At 34.5% G+C, this 19851-nt stretch overlaps 1 protein-coding gene across 15 annotated transcripts in view; it reads right to left on the minus strand.

Moving 5' to 3' along the window:
• Nucleotides 1-19851, minus strand: part of NOL4 (nucleolar protein 4) — a 701612-nt gene that overhangs the window by 103444 nt on the left and 578317 nt on the right. For 11 of the 15 annotated variants that reach the window (XM_084964462.1, XM_021096221.2, XM_084964459.1 and 8 more), the window contains 3 exons: nucleotides 18888-19067; nucleotides 17956-18147; nucleotides 640-753 (listed from right to left, as the gene is read on the minus strand). In XM_084964462.1, coding sequence (XP_084820588.1) covers nucleotides 640-753; nucleotides 17956-18147; nucleotides 18888-19067 — 486 coding nt within the window. The remainder of the gene's footprint in view (nucleotides 1-639; nucleotides 754-17955; nucleotides 18148-18887; nucleotides 19068-19851) is intronic. The other 4 variants (XM_021096222.2, XM_084964464.1, XM_084964465.1 and 1 more) reach the window with 1 other exon arrangement.

Genomic DNA, 19851 nt, shown 5'->3' on the forward strand with positions numbered 1-19851 from the left:
CATCAGTGAACAATGCACCAAAAAATACATACATCTACACGACATGGATATACGGCCTTAGAAAAGATGTGTAAAAAGATAGTACTTGATGGCTATATAGTAACTGATTTATTAATGAAAAAATAAGCCCAGGACATAGATTCCCACTGTTTTATATCCCTATTTTACAGCTTTCTGGTTTTCAAAGTTATGCTGAGTTTTCCACATTCCCTTCATAATCTATTGACATTCAGCAGTGGACCAGAGGAAATCAGAGAGAGGTTCACTTTCCTTTAAAAAAAAAAACCCACAATCAGGTCACTATCATAAGGCTCAGGCAAATTTACAAAACTATTATAAATGATCAGTTAGAGCCTCTTATTTAAATAAGTCATGAGCCTTGAGATTGGGTACTATACAGAATTATAACTCATTAATTTTACAATTGCACATCTTTCATCTCAGAAAATTTTTGTCATTGAATTCCCACTGATCTCATGGCCATTCATTTTCAAGTTTAAATTCACATCACAAAGACAAAAAAAAAAATGATATCTTTGTGGACTTTAAATCCATTCTGGAGAATTTGCTCTTCTCCATAAAGGAGATTAACTTAACTGTACATGCTATGATCTTGGGGACCCCAAGATGCCTCAGTACCTGCTGTCTATCCAGACGCATCCTCTTGGCGGCATTTCTACTCTCACTCTCACAGGCGGAAGCCAAGATACTCTCTGCAACTGCTGAAGTAAGGTGGGAAGGAATAGGTCGAGACTAAAAAAAAAAGAGAGAGAAAAAAACATGAAAGATTATTAACAGTATCATTAACAGATCAATGCTATTCTCAGAAGATCTCCTAGGATGTACAAGAGTATCCATTTAATTTCAACTGAACTGATTGCCATAGAAAGAGGAAATGGAAATTGCAAAGATGAATAATGAAAGCTAGTTAGAGGTTAAAGCTATAGTTCCTACACAGATTCCTTGTTCATTCCTGTAGTTCCTTTGTCACAAGTGTTTAGTCTGGGCCATTAAGCTGGAGTTTGAAGAGGCAGTGGCAAAATTGCTGACTGGGTTTTGTAAGTAAAACAAGTCCTTTAATTCTCTTAGAACACATGACAATGCACAACAAAACAAAACAAAAGCAAGTGACAGGGCTGAAACAGTTGGAAAAACTGACAGACATTCAGACTATGTCTAGCAATATTAATATGAAGTATTATGAATATTTACAGTCTAAGTTGTGACACAATTGATGTGAGTAAAATCTTTTTTTAAAACCTTACTTTTGCTTGAGAACAAACTAAAAAGTCAGGCTTAGAACAATTTTGCTATAAGAAAAATTCGGTGTTCTAGATGTGAGATGTCTGTGTGTTCTTACATGCTTTGTTTTATTTACAAAATATGTGTTAATATTGTTAATCTAATAGGTACATGTTGGAAATCCATCTTCTATGTAGCCCACATAGAAATTCATTAACCCCCCAACTCAGCTCCTAATTAACTACAAATTGTTTGTGATTTTCCATATCATTTGTGATAATCAGAAAAGTTTTCCATTTTTCCCCATAATTATATGCAAAATCATCAAACTGGAAGATGAAGTACTTAATGATACTGAACAGCTTTTTTAATTAAGATAAGCAAATGATAGATAAGAAATAACATAAAAATTAAACCAGATAACAACATATGAAATTACATAATAAAGGCCTTTTAGGAATCTAGCACATATAATGGCATGCCATCTTAGAGTTTTCAAAGCCTCAGTCCAAAATGTGTATGGATGCCGTACATGTTTATTAGAGGCCTCCAAATGAATAGAGATCTTTTAATTATTTTTTAAACGAACGTGAGTATGTTTTTATTGGACTTGAGTCATTTTGCTAACCCTGGGATGTATGATGTGTTTTAGCAAACTGAACCACAGCATTTCCAGCTCCAACGATATTCTAAAACAGCTAAATTCAGACCACAGTGTTTTAATATAAGCTCCTCAGTGGAATTTGTTTAGTGCAGAAAGAGACCAGGCTTTGACTTTATTTAACTAGGAAGCAACTTCTGCAGCCTATGCTCCCATGCTTCCACTTCCAAAGCAGCCTCTGGAGGCAAAAAGGTAGTAAAGGTATAGGGTACAGTCTCCACCTGCTAACCCTTTGAGGTGATGGACACTTTGACCGTAAAGCATTGGGATGTTTAGAATGCTACTTTTGGTCAAAGAAAAGAAAGAGGCTTCTGAGATAGCCGGAAAGATTTTAAGAAGGAAATTACAAAGCCAGAACAGTGTGCTGGGAAAGAGGTGGGTTGAATGGGGTGAACATTAAAAAAAAAAAACAAAAACAAAACCATTATATAAAGATATATATATATATATATAATTTCAAAACTCAGGTTGCTTCATTTAATTCTGTATCTGACTGAGTATGGATAAGATAGTCTAGCTCAGAACTGAAATACAGTAAGCTACAAAAACCAGTGTTTCATTAAAAGATGGTCATAGCATGGCTCAAATTTATAATCCAACCCCCATGGGAATTGGAAGTACAATGTTGTCTTTCTCAGTTGAATTATGTTTGGAATAAAAGTGTTAGAGGAAAAATGGGAATAAGAACACTCATTGTGAAAAAATAAAAATCATCTATTTGATGGTAGCTAGCATTATCCACATAGAAGTGAGAGTTCACATCTTTATAAATTACATCATTAGACACTCCATCTGGTTCTAGGGACTGAATTAACAGAAGCCAAGTAAAATATCAGCAGCCTCCATTTTCTTGATCTAGTTATTGATAGACACATGAAATCCAGAGACCTATTTCTGTTCTTCATTCCCTTTGATTTTTCTCTCTATCTGGTATCTCTAATCAGAATTAGGAATATATAATGCTATGGAACTTTATTAATCTGATTAAATTGTAGTAATAAACACATACATTCCTTAAATGCCTAAAAGTTTACTGAACAAAAGAGAACACCAGGTAAAATATCTCTTTAACTAAAATAGGTTGAACTGAGTCACCATTCTGTACAGTAGGAAAAAAAAATTGTATTGGGGAAATAATTGAAAAAATAAAATAAAATAAAAATAGGTTGGTAGCATTTCCTTTCAAACTCTTTAATATTTAAAAACAAAATGGGAAATGACTTTACTAGAACAGTATATGCTTGTGCCTAATAATGTATAGATTTTCCTTTTTGGAGAAAATGAAAGATTTGTGCCTTTCCCAGATAAGTTGAATTGGTAGTCTCAGAAACTTGAATAATATCTTGGTTGAGTGGAGCTAAAATATTTTTTAAGGTCATTGGATAACCTAATTATTTCAAGATTTTGGGAAAAAATTAACTTCAAGATAAAGCCATCATGTACTCTTTCCTTTTAAGTGGGGAAAATGAGTAGATTCAAAGACATATGCTTAGATATGACCAGAAGTTAAAACAGCATAATTTTGAAAGAAGAGTTGGTCTGAGTTTATTGTAGAATCATAATCTGATAACTGTAAATGGCCATAGAAATCATTCAGTACAAAATTCTTCTCTATGAGTTTGAAGAAACTTTTTTGCCTAAGGACAAACTGAGCTAGACAGAGAAGCCAGGTTTCATGGCTTCCAATTCTCACTTCTTCCACTCTCCTAATTATGTTGCATACTTAGTACTTTCAGATAATTTATTATTAATAATATAAAATATTTTAGGAAAAAAATTCTTACATACAAACTGCTGGTTCAACTGAAAAATAAGCAGACCAAAGATAGCCCTTTATGTGTCTGTATTACAGTCAAAATATCTGATTCGAGTTCATAGGGCAGAATGAATGAATAAAATCTATATTATAGTTAAATCAATATATATGTGTTTTTCAAAGCATTTATGATTATCTTTAATACATAATGAAATATATACCTTCAAGGGGAAACCAGTATTGTTCATCCTAAGCTAATTTTAAGGTAAATATTAATGATACCTAATTCATTAGAATGCTTAGATGTATAGACATGAATACAAAAGTCTTAGATTAATTATCTTCCAAACAAAACTTGAGAAAAGTACTTACATCAGTTATATTTTAAAGAAAATCAAATTAAGTCCTGTATAACTTGTCCACAATCACAAAGCTATGATGTTGGAAACACCTGAATTCATATTTAAGTCTGATGATAAACTGGGAATAAAAACTCTCAGTAAAGTTTATTCTCATTTCACAACCAAGGCCTCGGTGAGTTGAAATAAAGTTACAGTTTTTTGTTTTTGTTTTTTACTTATTTTTAAAAATTGGCTAGAGTTTTTAAATGCTACACATTCCTCCAGAGGGGTCCATTTACATCTTGAATTTAAGCAAAGAATGTATTGGGATCTCCCTAAAACCCTTCTCTTAAAGTGATCAAAATCCTCCTAGTCTATTTTCCTACTAATTCTTAAAACCTTCCTTCTTTAATAGCATGATAAAACAGAACTTATCTAAATTCCATCACATGTTCTAAACCGATACAATCTAAATTCAAAGTTATACAACCAAAAGTGCCAAGAAATTATTGTACATGAAACATAATAAAGCTTAGTTTCATGCTCCAAATGAGAATGAGAAGCCAGGCAGAGAAGTTCCTTCTCTCCTGTGAAGCAATCCTGGTAAAAATCCCCTTGATTCTAATACTGATAAGCCAGTAATAAATGCCAATGCTCCTCAATACACATGGGGCTGCTCAATGCCTTGTTATAAAATACTAAATATGAAACTCTTTTGCTTATTCTTCCTCCATAATTTGGCCATTATCTACTTCACAGCTCAAAAGTACATAGACCAAGAGCGTGAGAAGGAAATTAATCAATTTTGCTCCTTATAAAAACTATTTGATCACAGAGACACTTAAAACTATTATTTGGTCTGAGTTCTCCAATCTGTCTTCATGGGAACTCTTCTTTCCTTTATTACACTTATGAGTGGAGATCTCATTCTAAAGTGACCAATATAATGCCTTTCTAGCTGTGTGTTAAGGGCTGTAATCACAGATTCCACCAGGAATAAATGCTGAAGGGTCCCTCTTACACAAGTAAGAGTGGCCATAAAACACAAAAGCTTCCATCGTAATAACTTGAGATAATATTTCAACCAAAAATCAAATGCAAAAAATTCAATAATTTATGGAAAACAAAACTTATCCTTCTGGTTGAATAGAGCTCAGTAAATCTGTATAATATATATCCTAGAAGATCTAAAAATAATGATTCAAAAACGTATATAATCATAGATTCTACATGATCTATACATAGATTGAGATTTGTTATCTAGTTCTTTCTTGGATGTGAGATCATGCTAACTAGGCTTCATTAATTATCTCTTCATAATTAGCTGTCATCTTCCACTGGGATGAGCTGATCTTTCTCCAGCACTGTTCTTATTGTAATAATTATCTATGCCCAAATCAGTGGTGGTTGTTTCATTAAACAGATGGCTAAACAGTCACAGGGAGCTTCTGGAGTTTAAAAAGTCACATTTTAATTGGGGACTTAAGATTTGATAGTTGTTGGCACAATGTAAATGTGTCTTTCCTTACACATGCATGTAAAATCTACCACCACACCAACAAATTATTCCATTTTTTATCTTAAAACTAAACATTAGAGTCCTTTGAACTTTTACTATACATTTAAGCTGCTGTAGGATTTTTTTTATAGTGCAAAAAAGTAAAAATAAATCAAGAATGTAAGCTTCTGTTCCTGGGTTAATGTGTCAATGCTCTAGACTCTTGGTGTTTAAGTAGAGTTTAATCAAGTATTTGACAAACCAGATTGAGAACAACTGTGACATCCACCACAGATTTTAAGTAGAATGCGCTTTTTCAAAATAATTAAAGCAGTAATTCAGTAATCAGAGTTTAAGTAGGGTTCTTAATTAAGAAGATTTCTCCTATCTTGTTACTTTATAAAATACATAATTTAGAATTTTGCAGCTTAGATGATATGTATATTCATTCCATCACCCTCCAAATAGAATACTCCTCCCTAAACACATAATTGTTACAGTGCAAAAAGTTACAGTTCCCAAGAGATTTCTTCTACTGACCAGGTAGCTTCCTTTGTAGACATCAGTAGAATGAAGTAACTATTTAACAACTAAGTCAGACAGACCTGGATATTATTGTGAAATCATCTTCTTACAATCTGCCTTATTGATTTTGCTATTTAATTTCTCCAAGTCTCACTCATTCTGCCAAGTATCACTATTTCTACTTTTATGAATGGCAAAACTGAGGCTCAGTGAGTAAGTTATGAAGAGGAAAAATAATCTATCATGGGGTAGTTGTTAGAATTCCGTGAAGTGAGGTACATAAAGTCACTGATATCTTCACTAGTCTATTCAACAAATATACTTAATGAGCACTTTTAATATGTCAGGAACTGTGCCAAGTCTAAAGATTTGGAGATAAAACAAAATCAATACTATCTCTGTTATCATAGAGTTTACTTTACAAGTTAGTACAATGCCTAGCACACAAGGTATAGTGTACATGCAATAAAGTGTGTTAGAGACTCATAGCCTTTTATCAGCAATTCTGAGATCCAAAGACTGCATAAGTTGAAATATTACAAAAACTTAAGCCAAACTCATTTGGCAGAAGAAACCGATATGAGAATGTTTATAATCTTTATTTTTTCTTCTCTCTGTGAACACTCATATTATTTGTGGCATAAAGACAAATATATTTGTGCACGGGATGTTTCTCCAAACCCCAATGTGAGTGTTGAGCATTAAACATAACATGTAATTTGTCAGAAAATCCAAAATCCATGATCCAAAATTTTAGGTAAAGATGAAGATGTGGACTAAAATATTAGGGTCTGCCTTGACCCTACCCTATATAGTTTCGGTGGGTGTGATAAACAAAGTCCCTTATTGACCTAGCTTTGGCCACATACCTTAGTCTTGGACAATCATGGGAGCCCATCTCTTAGTTCCCAGTGACTCATTCAAGAGTTGGACATTTGATCCAGATAAGGCCAATCCAAGACCTTTCATGGAAATGGATACCTGGAGCTGGAAGACTGCTCTTGGAATGGGAGTTTTAAGAACAGATGCTTCTAGCTGCTGATGGCAACAGGTAGCAAGACTCTGTCTGAGAGGTGAACCAATACTCAAGAGAAGCACTGGGAGAGTGGCAAAACCCTGACATTTAAGCCCATAGATCCAGCTATGTGAGAATCCTTGGACTTTCCAGTTTCTTGAGAAAAAAAAAATCTCTTGACTAATTTGAAAGGAGTTTAAAAACATATTTTAAACAAAAATGCTAATTAACTTTCATCCAGGCTTTGATTATGAGTATTTCATTATGAATTAATAGTCTATGCTTTGCCCTTAATTTCAGAACGTTATTTTCCTTTAAGAATGATCTTTCAAAGTATGTGGGGCATTGTTAAGTCTTATAGTTAACACTAAAGCCCAGTTTAGCTAATGTCATATAACAATACATCTGACCAAGACAAGATAAACTAAATTTTCAAATAAAATGACATGTTTTCATTTTAACTGACTGCTTACTTAAATCTCCACTAGGAAACATCTTTTAATTCTGAAAATAAGTGATTATGTGTACTTATGCTTATTGGGGCTCGTGGCATCTTTTCTCCAAATAGTTTACTTGTGAAACCAAAAATATACACAAATTCCACTCATACAATTAATATCACTACATATTCACACTTATTTCCAAATAGATTAAAAAAATTTTTTAAATAGTGTTTTAAGAGCTAAAAAGAGAGTTAAAAATTAAACATTCTAAGACTGCCTTCTTTAGGGGAAAAAAAAACCCAACTCCCTAAAGACATAAAATACATTAGGCTAGATTTTCAGTTGTTAGTAGTTTTTGAAATTGAAATACCAATTGCAGAATACTGTGAAAAACAGAGCACACAACAAACACTAGCTTATTTCCCAACTAATTTCTACCACAAAGTAGCATTAGTAAATGTCCACTCATTCACTCATCTTTCATTCAGGAATTTTAATTCAACTGAATTGAACAGGGACTGAGCAACTTTCACAAGCAACTAATTGTACTTTATAAGACATAGTGGATGATACAAATATGAACAAGTTAAGAAGCAGAGGAAGTCAAAGAACGTAACTTCTTACTTGGGAGCTAAGGCCCATATATAAATAACAGCAATATAAGACAGGATAAAATAAAACTACAGAAGTATCACAAAGTACAATTTGCACATGGAAGAAAGAGAGATTTTAAGGCTGCTTCTAACTAGAAGTGAGGAGTAAAGAAAGACATATTTGATTCAGTCCTCCAAGGAATTCAACAGATTGAGGCAGCAAGGGTTTCCCAGCCAAGAGAGCAGTGGATTGCAATTTTAAATTAGACTGCATTTTATCCTGTGCCTCAGAGACCAGGTACCATGCGATGCGGGAGTTTTCATATTTGTTATTTCAAGTGCTGCTGGTTTTCATTTTTCACATAGTATAAGTGCTATTTGTTTCCATTTTTTCCCAAGAGGAATCCTAAGTATAAGGGATACAAGGGCCATAAGTAACAACTGATAAAATGTACCTAAGAACCAAGATCCACAGACAAAAATCAGGCTGCTTTTCTTCAAATGCTCACCAATGCTGCTAATTTTTCAGTGTCTACTTCTGAGTTGTTTCTGTTTTCTTAGAGTACATTTTAGTTCATCCAGAGACAGCTTGTAAGTGGTAATTTCAGTAGTTGCCTGAAGTTTCTCTTTCTTCTTCACTCTGGAAGTTGAGTTTGGCTGGACACTGATTCACAGATTAAAAGCAGTTTCTCTAAAAATTGCGTACTTTTTTTTTAAAGTATTTTTGAAGATTGTCTCCTGACATCTATTTTGAGGACAAGTATTATGGGTTCAGTCAGTTTTTCTGTTTTAGATAATTTCCTGTTTCTTCCTGGTGACATTTAAGAATTTCTTGGGTCTGCTATGGTTTCGCCTTGACATACATAGGTGTGACTTTGTTTTTATTTGCACAGCTCAGGATTGATCTATTTTCTGTATTATTAATATTAATGGTCTAATTAATCCTGAAAAATTCTTCTTCCACATTTGTTTGAATTTTGTCCTTATTCTAATTTCTCCTCTGGAATGTCTATTAGAGCTATATTATTCTATTCCCCAAGTTAACTTCTTTTATTTATATATATTTTTCCCCTTCTTTTCTTCTTTCTATGAGTAATTTACAAAATTCTGTGTTCCAATTTATTGATTTTTTCTCTTTGGCAACTTATCTGCCATCCAATAAAGTTTTAATTTCAATGTTTATAATACCTGCCATTTCTTTTTTTTTTTTCCTTTTTTCTTTTTTCTTCTTAGGGCAGCACCCATAGCATATAGAAGTTCCCAAGCTAGGGGTCAGGTTGAAGCTATAGCTGCTGGCCTATGCCACGGCCAGAGCAATGCCAGATCTGAGCCATATCTGCAACCTACACCACAGGTCACGTTAACACTGGATCCTTAACCCACTGAGTGGGGCCAGAGATTGAACCTGCATCCTCATGCATGCTAGTTGGTTTCATTACCACTGAGCCACGATGGGAACTCCTCATTTTGTGAAGATGTAATTTGATATTTCTAATTCATCTTTAATAGAGGAACAGTCCTTCTAGCATTCCAGCTTTATATACAGTTTTCTGTGTATGTTCCTGCCTAGTCACAGAACAAGATTAAAATTTCCAGAACTTCAGTTGGAATTCAGATCCCAGCCCTGACCTGCTTGGGCCTAAAATCACTTTTTTCTATCTCCCTACCCTATCAGAAAATAATAATTTTGCAACAAATTAAGAGTTTACAAGTCTGGCTGTGAGTTCTCTATTAATTTCAAGTTTTGGAAATTTCCTTTTCTTTCCCTTAAGCTTATCTAGGTATTTAAAATTGTTATATTTTACTCAGGATTTGTATGTATTTGTAGAAGGAAAGTGAGTTGGGTGTGTGAGGGGTATTACATGAGACTCAGGTCAATATTTTGCTTCAACTAAAAGACTGATCGGTGAGTAACTCTGAAAGCTATGATGGATACAATCTTTACATTTTAGTTACTTTTCAATTTTATTTCATTTTATTTTTTATTTTATTTTTGTCTTTCTAGGGCCACATCTGCACCATATGTAAGGTCCCAGGCTAGGAGCCTAATCAGAGCTGCAGCTGCTGGCCTACTCCACAGCCACAACAACCTGGGATTTGAGCCACATCTGCAACCTAAACCATAGTTCATGGCAATGTTGGATCCTTAACCCACCGAGTGAGGCCCAGAGATTGAACCAACATCCTTGTGGATATTAGGCAAGATCGTTACTGCTTATCCATGATAGGAACTCTGCTACTGTTCAATTTTAGTAAATAAGCTACATTTACTAAATAGAAAGAGTGGTACCCATGGACTCTGACTGAATCAGACAAAACCAGTGGAGCAAGAGAACTTACACTGGGAGGAGTAGCAGTCTCCTGTGACAAATGAAATGTTGAATAACTGTGCACATTATAAGAAATGGGGGAAAGGGGTTCAGATTCTATGCTAAACACTTTATTTTCATTTTTACATGTTAAGACCCCAACTGCCCTCTCTTTTAGAAAAATGGAGATTCAGCCACATCACATAAAATTGGACAGGAATTGAACCTAGGTCTCTCAGTTTCAACAGGCCATACTCCAACATACTATAGTTAGAAATTTAGAATTTGTCCTGAGATGACAAAAGTTTGACAGTATAAAAGCCAGAGTGGAGGAAGACGACTCCAGGAGCAAAGGTGAATCTATCATAAAGCCACTGAAGTTCAGACCACGGGGTCCTTCACCTGGATGGTACTATTGCTGTTTCTGGATGGTGGGAGTATTCTAGGGAGGGAGGGCAAGCCAAGTTAAAATCAAGAAGTATTTATCTGTAAGTGTGTCTGAAAATTGTCTAAAGATATATCTGAAGCAAAAGATTTGAATCTTCAAGATTTCTCTGTGTTTGGTAGTTTCAGTTGTGGTGCAGTGTAAATGAATCCGACTACTATCCACAATGATGTGGGTTTGCTCCCTGACCTCACTCAGGAGATCGGGGATCCCGCATGGCTATGGTTGTTGTCTAGGCTGGCAGATGTAGCTTCAATTTGACCCCTAGACTGGGAACTTCCATATGCCGTGGGTGTGCCCCTAAAAAGAAAAAAAAAAAAAAAGATTTCTCTGTGTTAAAAAATTTATGTAGAGTTTCCTGGTGGGCTAGCGGTTAAGGATGAGCCATTGTCACTGCTGTGGTGTAGGTTTGATCCCTGGCCTGTAAATTTTCACATGCTGCAGCTATGGCCAGAAAATAATAATAAAAAATAAAATTTTATGTGATATGTTTTCTAACTATAGATAAATATTTATCTTTCTACTTTATTTTTTACTCATAATTTTATATTACTTTTCTTTTGAATAAAGATCCCAAATTTTATAATTTTCATGCACAAACCCTAATTCCTTCTCTGCTTATGAATAGAGGGTAGGGAAAGAGTGTGAGATGAAGTTAGGGAGTTGAGTTAGAAGGATTATGACCATGATGGAAGATGAAAGAATGTGTATATACATATATATATGTATGACTGGGTCACTTTGTTGTTCAGCAGAAATTGGCATAACATTGTAAATCAACTATAGTTTAATAAAAAATAAATTAGAAAGATTGTGCAAGAGTATAGGTGTGAGGTGTGAAAGGTTAGAACTCAAACAATAGCTGATAAAATTCAAAATTATGGGGCTGATTTGGGAAACAGCAAAGGAAGAATAAACAGACTTTGGCCATTGGTAGGCTATAAGCCATAAGTATAGAGTCAAATCTCATTCCAAGGTTATGAACACTTGTGTAAATGACAATGGTAGTGCTATTCCTGGAAACAGGTAAAGAGGAATTTACTGATGATGTGGTAGCTGAGATGGAAGATTACTAGAGAGAATGAGTGATGGAGAAGCAAAGAATTCAGTGAGGATATAACAATACATTTGTCTAGCATGTAGCTGATGAAATACCACATGCTTTGTCTACGATAGGGATCTACTTTGAGGGTAGAGTACTGTATACAGGAGCAGACCTCTGCAGCCATGAGTAGGATAATATGCAGTAGATGGCCAGGCACAGAATCTTAAGAAGTGCCACAAATCAATAAAAGGTACATGAGTAGAAAAAGAAAAAAAGAGTCTTAAGAAAATGGGATAATTTATAGCTTTGGAACTGGTGCAAAGAACTAATGTCCTAAAAACTAATTCAACGTAGTGGTGAGACCAAGAGCCTGAATTTAGGGCTTCACGGGGGGAGTTGGTCATAACAGGGATGATCTGTGAGTATAAAATAATCATTCAGGGAACCTGGCAAAGAAAGACGGACTCATTAAGTTTTCAAGGAAAGATTACAGAAGAGAAGGTGTAAGATTCAATTTATTTCTTGGTACCTGGGGACCTTTTTAAGGCAGAAGAGAAGAAAAAGGAAGACTCATTGAAAAAGGAAAAGGTGAAAATACGACTTTAGGGATGGTAGATGGTAAATGAAGCAATGTTGTGAAGGAGGTGATAAGGGAGCAGAGGCATCAGCCTTATCCAGGGCAAATAAGACCAGGATAGTTTCTCTCTAAAGACAACAGGGAATACCTGAAAAATTTTAGGTGACTGAAAAATTTTAATATTGCTTGTGCAGGCTGTTTGAGTGAAAGTAAAGACTAAAGAAATAATGCTAATAATGGCTAAAGTGATACAGATGACTGAAACTGAGAAAGTGGAAGAAATAGGTTCAGAAGATTAGATATAAAAATTATTAAGGAGGGTATTTGTAGGAAGTAATTAAGGAGAAATGTGATGAATAAAGAACTTGGCGGATGGTATCAAAGCATCCTGGGGAATAGTAGATGACATCTATAAAAGAGAGGGCAAAATTTGGTACAAATAGCAGGTGGGGAATTCAAACAAAATGTGTTTGCTAATTAGCATCAATTACGTTAATTGGTCACAAAGAGAAAAATGTGGATAATTGTGCTCACACGCATGAAGAATATTATGAATAATAATGGCTGCACAGGTATAAAGTTCTTAATTAAGATTTTGTATGAAGGGCTTGGCATGCTTCTGATCAAATTTTTAGTTTAAAGTAGCACTTTAATTCATTTTTAATATAATGTTTCTATTTGCTAAAGGATGGATAGCAAGTGTCAGTGGAAATTTTAAAATGCCTAAGATATCAGGAAAGCTGTGAATTGAAGATGAATTCTGATCTCTCTACTTTTGTCTGCATCAAACAAATAGAGGCAAAGAATGATTAGTCTAATACCCTCAAAGATGTAGTATTTCCTAATCATTTAATATTTATTTTCTAATAAGAGAACTATGAAATCAGAAAGTCAGATACCAAAGTCACTGAGAAGGGTATTATAGGATGTAACTAAGAAGAAATACTATGAATAAAGAACTTAGAAGATGGTATGAAAGTCTGGTTTTCCCATTAGTTAATTTACACATTTGTTTTAAAATTTATATCTCTTTCCCCCTTAGATATCTGAGCCACTAAGGAAATATGTATGGTAAAACAGTTTAAACAAAAAGATAATTGGGGGTAGTTCCTACTGTGGCTTAGCAGGCTAAGAACCCAACATAGTGTCCATGGGGATGTGGGTTCAATTCCTGGCCACACTCAGTGGGTTAAGGATCCCAGCGTTGCTGTGTCTGTGACATAGGCCTCAGCTGCAGGTCCAAATTGACTCCTATGCTGCAGGTATGGCCATAAAAAGAAAAAAAAAAAAAAAAGAAGAAGAAGGTAACTGGGACCTTAAAAGAATTTTGGCTCTGAACTTCCTGACAGTCACACAAGTGAACATATTAAGTTGATAGGAAAATATAAAAGTACTCTATTTCTGCAGGAGGAAAACATTTTTTCATTACATGCTAAAAGAGGGTTTAGAAATGAGATATTTATAGCAGACATTAAGTAGCCTAGTAGACAAAGTCCCTTGAAAAATTTTACAAAATATAGCATGAGAATTAATTCTTCAAACAAAGATAGTCAATTACATAATCTTAAGAGACAAGTTAAATATGTAATTTTTTAAGAGGCTGGGCTTATGGAATTCAAATGTGTAGGCTACTTGATCAAACTTGGTATAGTGGCAAAATATGAGATACAAGAGGAAAGACAGAATGAAAGTCACTTAGACCATCTCCCCTAAATATTTTCACTTGATTTTATAAAAATACATCTAAAGGTATTCAGCATGGTAAAAGAGTCTCTGAACAATGCAAACTCAGAAAATTAAGAGAGAAATCATATCACATAACATAGATAATACTCAGGTATGGACCAACTCCACCATGTTCATAAAGCTTTTCTTTTATGGTCTTATAAATTACAGGTGCTCTTGAATTTAAGATAAGGAAACCTTGGAGAAATACATTTTTTTTTTTGAACAATCAGCCAGTATTCTTCAGAAATTAGCCAAAGTAATTTGAGAGTCAAAGCTGCATAAGAGAATCAGTCAGTAACTATTTGATATATTTGTCTAAGGATTATTATAATGGCTACTTAACTCATTGGTTATTAAAATCTACAGAAAACTAAGACAGCACTCCGTATCACACTTAGATTTAGTTTTCATAAAACATATTTTTATATTCAACACTGATGGCTTTATGATTTGAGATGAGGGAACAGTGAAATGGTGAAAATGTATAGAAAAGCATCACAATTTGTTTATCCTACTTATTTTAGAGACTGGAGCAATGACAGAAATTTTGGCCACTTATACAAATCTGACTAAGACCTTCGGGATCTTGATGATTCAAGTGAGATAAGAATGTACAAATACACACTCTAGTATCTGTATGCATTCAGTTAAGTCAATAAAATGTATCTGTGTTGTAAATTCTTAAGGGATAGTGTAGAATAATTAAACATGAATAGATTTTGTATTAACAAGAGCAGAAAATTAGTCAGAGGGAATGCTAAGATTCTCAACTATACCACTGCTATAAGCTGTGATAAACCACTTCTACGGGAATATCTCTTCGAATTTCTTAATCAAAGTCAGTAGGAAACATATAATTCAGGTTGTTGGCTTAGAAACTCTAAGTAACTGGATGAACTAAGCTTGCTGAATGTCCACTCTTCATTTTATAATTCAGAGTTTCCTATCAAATAATCGTACACTTTCCAATTCTACTTTACAAATATATTAAAAACTTCTTAACATTGCCTTGTTGACTTATTAAGCATTGCAAAATGTAATTAAAAGTCACCTACTTCTCAGGATAAAAATATCTCTCAATTTCACTTCTCATTTTTGTTGTTTTTTAAATATTCCATTAACATTTTGCCTGAATTTTCTCTTATTTATTTAATAAATATAAATATAAATATATTTATTAAATAAATATAAATAAACAGAATGATACAGCCTTCATATATTTCAAATTAAGAATCTGTAATTTCTCACTTATTTTATTCAAAAGGTCCAAAAGATCTTTCCACATGTCATATACTTGTAAAAATAGTCATATATTAAAAATAATATTTTCTTTATGTCTACCTTCAGCAAAAACAATAAAAGAATTTTTTTAAAATGTTGGTTCAATATAAAAAATCTGTGGATATTATCTTACATTAAAATTTAAAATCATGAGGGCAAAAACATTAATGTACAATATTTAGTTGTAACTACTATCTGCCCTAGTCATGCCTTTTTCTGCCTGTTCTAAATAAAGATGAGTGTGTCAAATTGAAGACACACTCCATGACAGAGAAGTGATTCATAAAATAAAATAAAATTCCCAGGGTCAACTAGATGGCAAATTTAATTTTTATTTCAGTAGTACATTAGTGAGTAATGTATTTTTTCTAATGAGCTAAACTATAATATCAATTTTCACGCATGTTTTTATTTAACATCATATATATATTAGGCATTATATTATTATTTAAGCACTTCCCTTCCTACGACTTGTAACCTCAGTGAATCATGATGATGAGGGATCATGTTAAACATCCCTAATTAACAAATCAAACATCTCTTGTATTTATTGCTACTTTGTATGATGTCATACATATTTTATATATATACTCAATAAATGAAAAATAGATGAATACGTGAAAATTGTTAAAAATACAATAGCATTTATTTACGGTATTTTCTCCTTCATGATTAAGTGTGTAACCCTACCTGATTTTATATTAAGTTAACTACTTTGCATTTCTCTATGCATAGCACAAGATTAACAAAAAAGAGATGTCCATATTTGGTAAATAAATACAAATAATAATAATAATAATAAAAACCTGTGATTATCTCAAATTTACCTTAGAGAAATTAAGAATTCCACGTGGCCATTTTTTTCTCTTCAAGAAAGATTAGTAAATAAAAAAAAAAAACTATATTATGGAAAACATGATACATTGTACTAAGGAAAGAATCTCTAGGGAGTTCCCATTGTGGTGGAGTGGAAATGAATCCAACTAGTAACCATGAGAATGAGAGTTCAATCCCTGGCCTTCATTTCCAAAGGAGAGGCTTGAGCCCAGGAAGTTGAAGTAACTTTCCTGGGTCACACAAGTTTCTAAAGGCTGGATCCAGAACTCCAGACCAGGCTCTCTGGGGCCCAAGCCTAGTGCTAGTGATCATCTTGGCAGACTGCCTTTCTATAAGGAACTGTCATTTTTCTTAAAATCTAAAGATATTTTTAGACACCACTGCAGAAAAACTGAAAATAGAATATTTATTACTTGTCATTCATTTTGGTTATGTCTGAAAAATGATTTTTCATATGACATACTCTAAAACCTTGCCTATATCTCCATCAACTCCTATTCCATCACACCTAATAAATTAGAGGTACTGATAACACTAATAGTCTTGGATTTTATGGAGCATTCTCAAAAGTAGAAATAAAATAGTTTCAGAAAATTTCTTTTTTCTTTTTTTTTTTTTTTTTTTTTTGTGTGTGTTTTCCTAGGGTCGTACCCGCGGCATATGGAGGTTCCCAGGTTAGGGGTCTAATCGGAGCAGTAGCCACTGGCACACACCAGAGCCACAGCAATGTGGAATCTGAGCCGCATCTGCGACCTACACCACAGCTCACAGCAACGCCGGATCCTTAATCCACTGAGCAAGGCCAGGGATGGAACCTGCAACCTCAAGGATCCTAATCAGATTTGTTAATCACTGAGCCAGGACTGGAACTCCAGTTTCAGAAAATTTCTAATACATATCTACTCACAAACATAAAAATACAAAGAGATTAAAAAATATATTGTAAAAACTACTTCTACATATAACAATTCAATCAAGGTGAGATAGAATAATGTTCAAATAACATTGCTAACTACTTTCCACCCTTAAATAATCAAACTTTGGCATAATATGATCATCCATCTATAAAGCCCAGGTGAATATAAAAGCTCATGTTAACCATCCATAAGCACACAGATATACCAAGTATACAAAAGCCCTATTGTTCACATAAAGATTTTCATTCCCTGATCTTTACTTTCAAGGACTGCTATTTGTTAATCTGCATGAAAATAGTATTACTTAGATGAATCCATCCATTTCCTTTTGTTCCAGAGAAAGCCATTCTCACATGCCTTCTAAAGCAACCAGTGGTGCTTCACTTCAAGGCTTGATTAACCTTAGATTTGCTTTAGTAGTAACAGAAAGAAAACACGCAGGAATGAGATGCTGGTTCTCACTGGTGTTCACTCATATGACCCTCATTTCCTAGGACATGGTACCACGTAGGCCTGTGAGTGCTGGTCTCACGAGGTATTCCTTATTGAATCAACAAAGGGGATAAATACTTCAGGAAGATGAAAAGGAAAAAAAAAAAAACAAACAAGCAAACAAAAATCCCTTGGACCTGACATTATGGAAAAAATTAAAAAGACACTAAGATGAAAAAAAATAATAGTGTCATGGTTTACATGTGGAATTTTGATGGAATCTAGGGCTGTGTTTTCATTCAAAACTCACCATCTCAAAACCACTTCTTTTCATCCGCCTGCAGGACTTGAGGTAAGTACGTATGCGTTTTCGGGCACGCTCTTGATACTCAGGGAATTGTCGCCTGCATGAGTCAATGATAGCCTGGATCTTTTCTTTGGGCTGCTTAGAGATTGGGACCATTCGGTCCAAGTTTTCATCTACAAACAGCCTGACAAACATCTGTTGGCAAGAGGGAGACAGAGGAGAAGGGTTTGGAGGGCTGCTCTCTGCTGTTCCTAGCTTCCTGTCTTGATTACTGATAGGAAAATACTCTTTTCTGGTTTATGCACCGGTGAACTTTGCAATGGACAACCAGAAATTTTAAGCAAACACCCTTTAAAGACTTTCTAAATGGCTGGATTAAAAAATAGAGAGAGAAAGTGAGAGAGAGAGAGAGAGAAAGGCAGACAGACAGACAGACAGACAGAAAAGTATAGACTATCGCGTAGAAAAAAAATCAGGAAATAACAGTAGACTGTGACAATTAGGCACCCCAGAAAATTTCTTTATTAATAATAACATATGACTTGTTCTATTGCTACCCTGTGCAGTATACTAATCTCTGATAACAGACAATTGACTCTTTTGTCATGCATAATTAGATAAGCTGGGAAAGCAAAAGAAATAACGGATGCTGGGCAGACTCTTCCAGGGAGAAGCTGAGGCCCCCTTCATCCGCTAGGTAAACATGCATACTCACACAACACAACTCCAGTTTTCAGCTCACATTTGGCTTTAAAATTCTAAACAAAACACAGCAATTCTGGTGTCTGGTTGGCAAAGAGTGTTTCATGTACTTTTTAAATCCTTCTGTAAATTAAACAAACATGTGTCTAAAATATCCACATTTACCAACAAGCAACAACATGAAAGTGAAGTGGTAAAAATTCAGCCACCCAGGGCAAGGTGGCGGGACTCACATTAAAAGCTTTCAGCCGCTCAGCCTCCACGCCATCGGTCTCGTTAACTTTCTCTGAGTCGTCGTGGTCATCATGGTCATCTTCATCCTCGTCGCCCCTGTTTAGAGACAGGTCCTCAGCACCCCGGTCTACGCTCTCGTTTTTGCCCGAGTCGTAGCTTGAATAGCTATGTGCAGGGGACTGAAAAGAAAGGGGAAAATCACCGCTTTGAAATGTCTTGCACAGGGTTATCCATTTTGTTTAATTTTTATTGTCCACCTTGTCTCAAAAGTCATGTTTAAATGAGGTGACAGTTCTTGAGCTGTGGCTCTTTTAATTTAAATCAAAATTAACTGAGATGAAATCCAATTCAGAATTCATTGCCTCCGTCACACCAGTCATTTCAAGTGCTCAATTGCCAAGTAGAACATTTCCATCACTGCAGAAAATTTTCCTGAATTTAGCTTTTAGAGAGCAATTACTGTTTCCATTCAATGTACACATTCCAAAAAAAAAAAAACCTTGTAATCAGTTTTGCAGAAGAAGCATCGAATCACATATTCTTTGAAATAGAAATGACCTCAGAGCTGAGTCAGTTTAACTGTATTAGTATTTTTAAAACAAATAAGAAAATTAAGGGGTAGGTATACTTAATTGTACAAAGACTGCACAACAAGACTGTACAAAATACTGAAACTAAGACTGCTATTTATAGGACAATATGCTTTAAAAGCTTATAACTTATCTATGATACTAAAGATGGCATCTGATTTTGGCTCGGAAAAAAAGGAGCTCGTTTTCCTCCTAATCATTGGTTAAGCTTAGTGTTTCATAATGTATAAAAGAAGATAAATGCCAACCAAGACAATTGTCACAAGATCTGATAATTATGTTCAAGACCAACCATGGGTCCTGCTGTGGTAACTCTTCTTTGTTAGCCCAGCACCTGTTTCCTTTCTGGATCAGCCCCTGCTTTACCAGGTGA

The sequence above is a fragment of the Sus scrofa genome, chromosome 6, assembly GCF_054392235.1.
Source record: "Sus scrofa isolate SSC_HxYL_T2T_F1_AM1 chromosome 6, Sscrofa_HxYL_maternal_Yorkshire_Landrace_v2.0, whole genome shotgun sequence".
NCBI classification, from domain to species: domain Eukaryota; kingdom Metazoa; phylum Chordata; class Mammalia; order Artiodactyla; family Suidae; genus Sus; species Sus scrofa.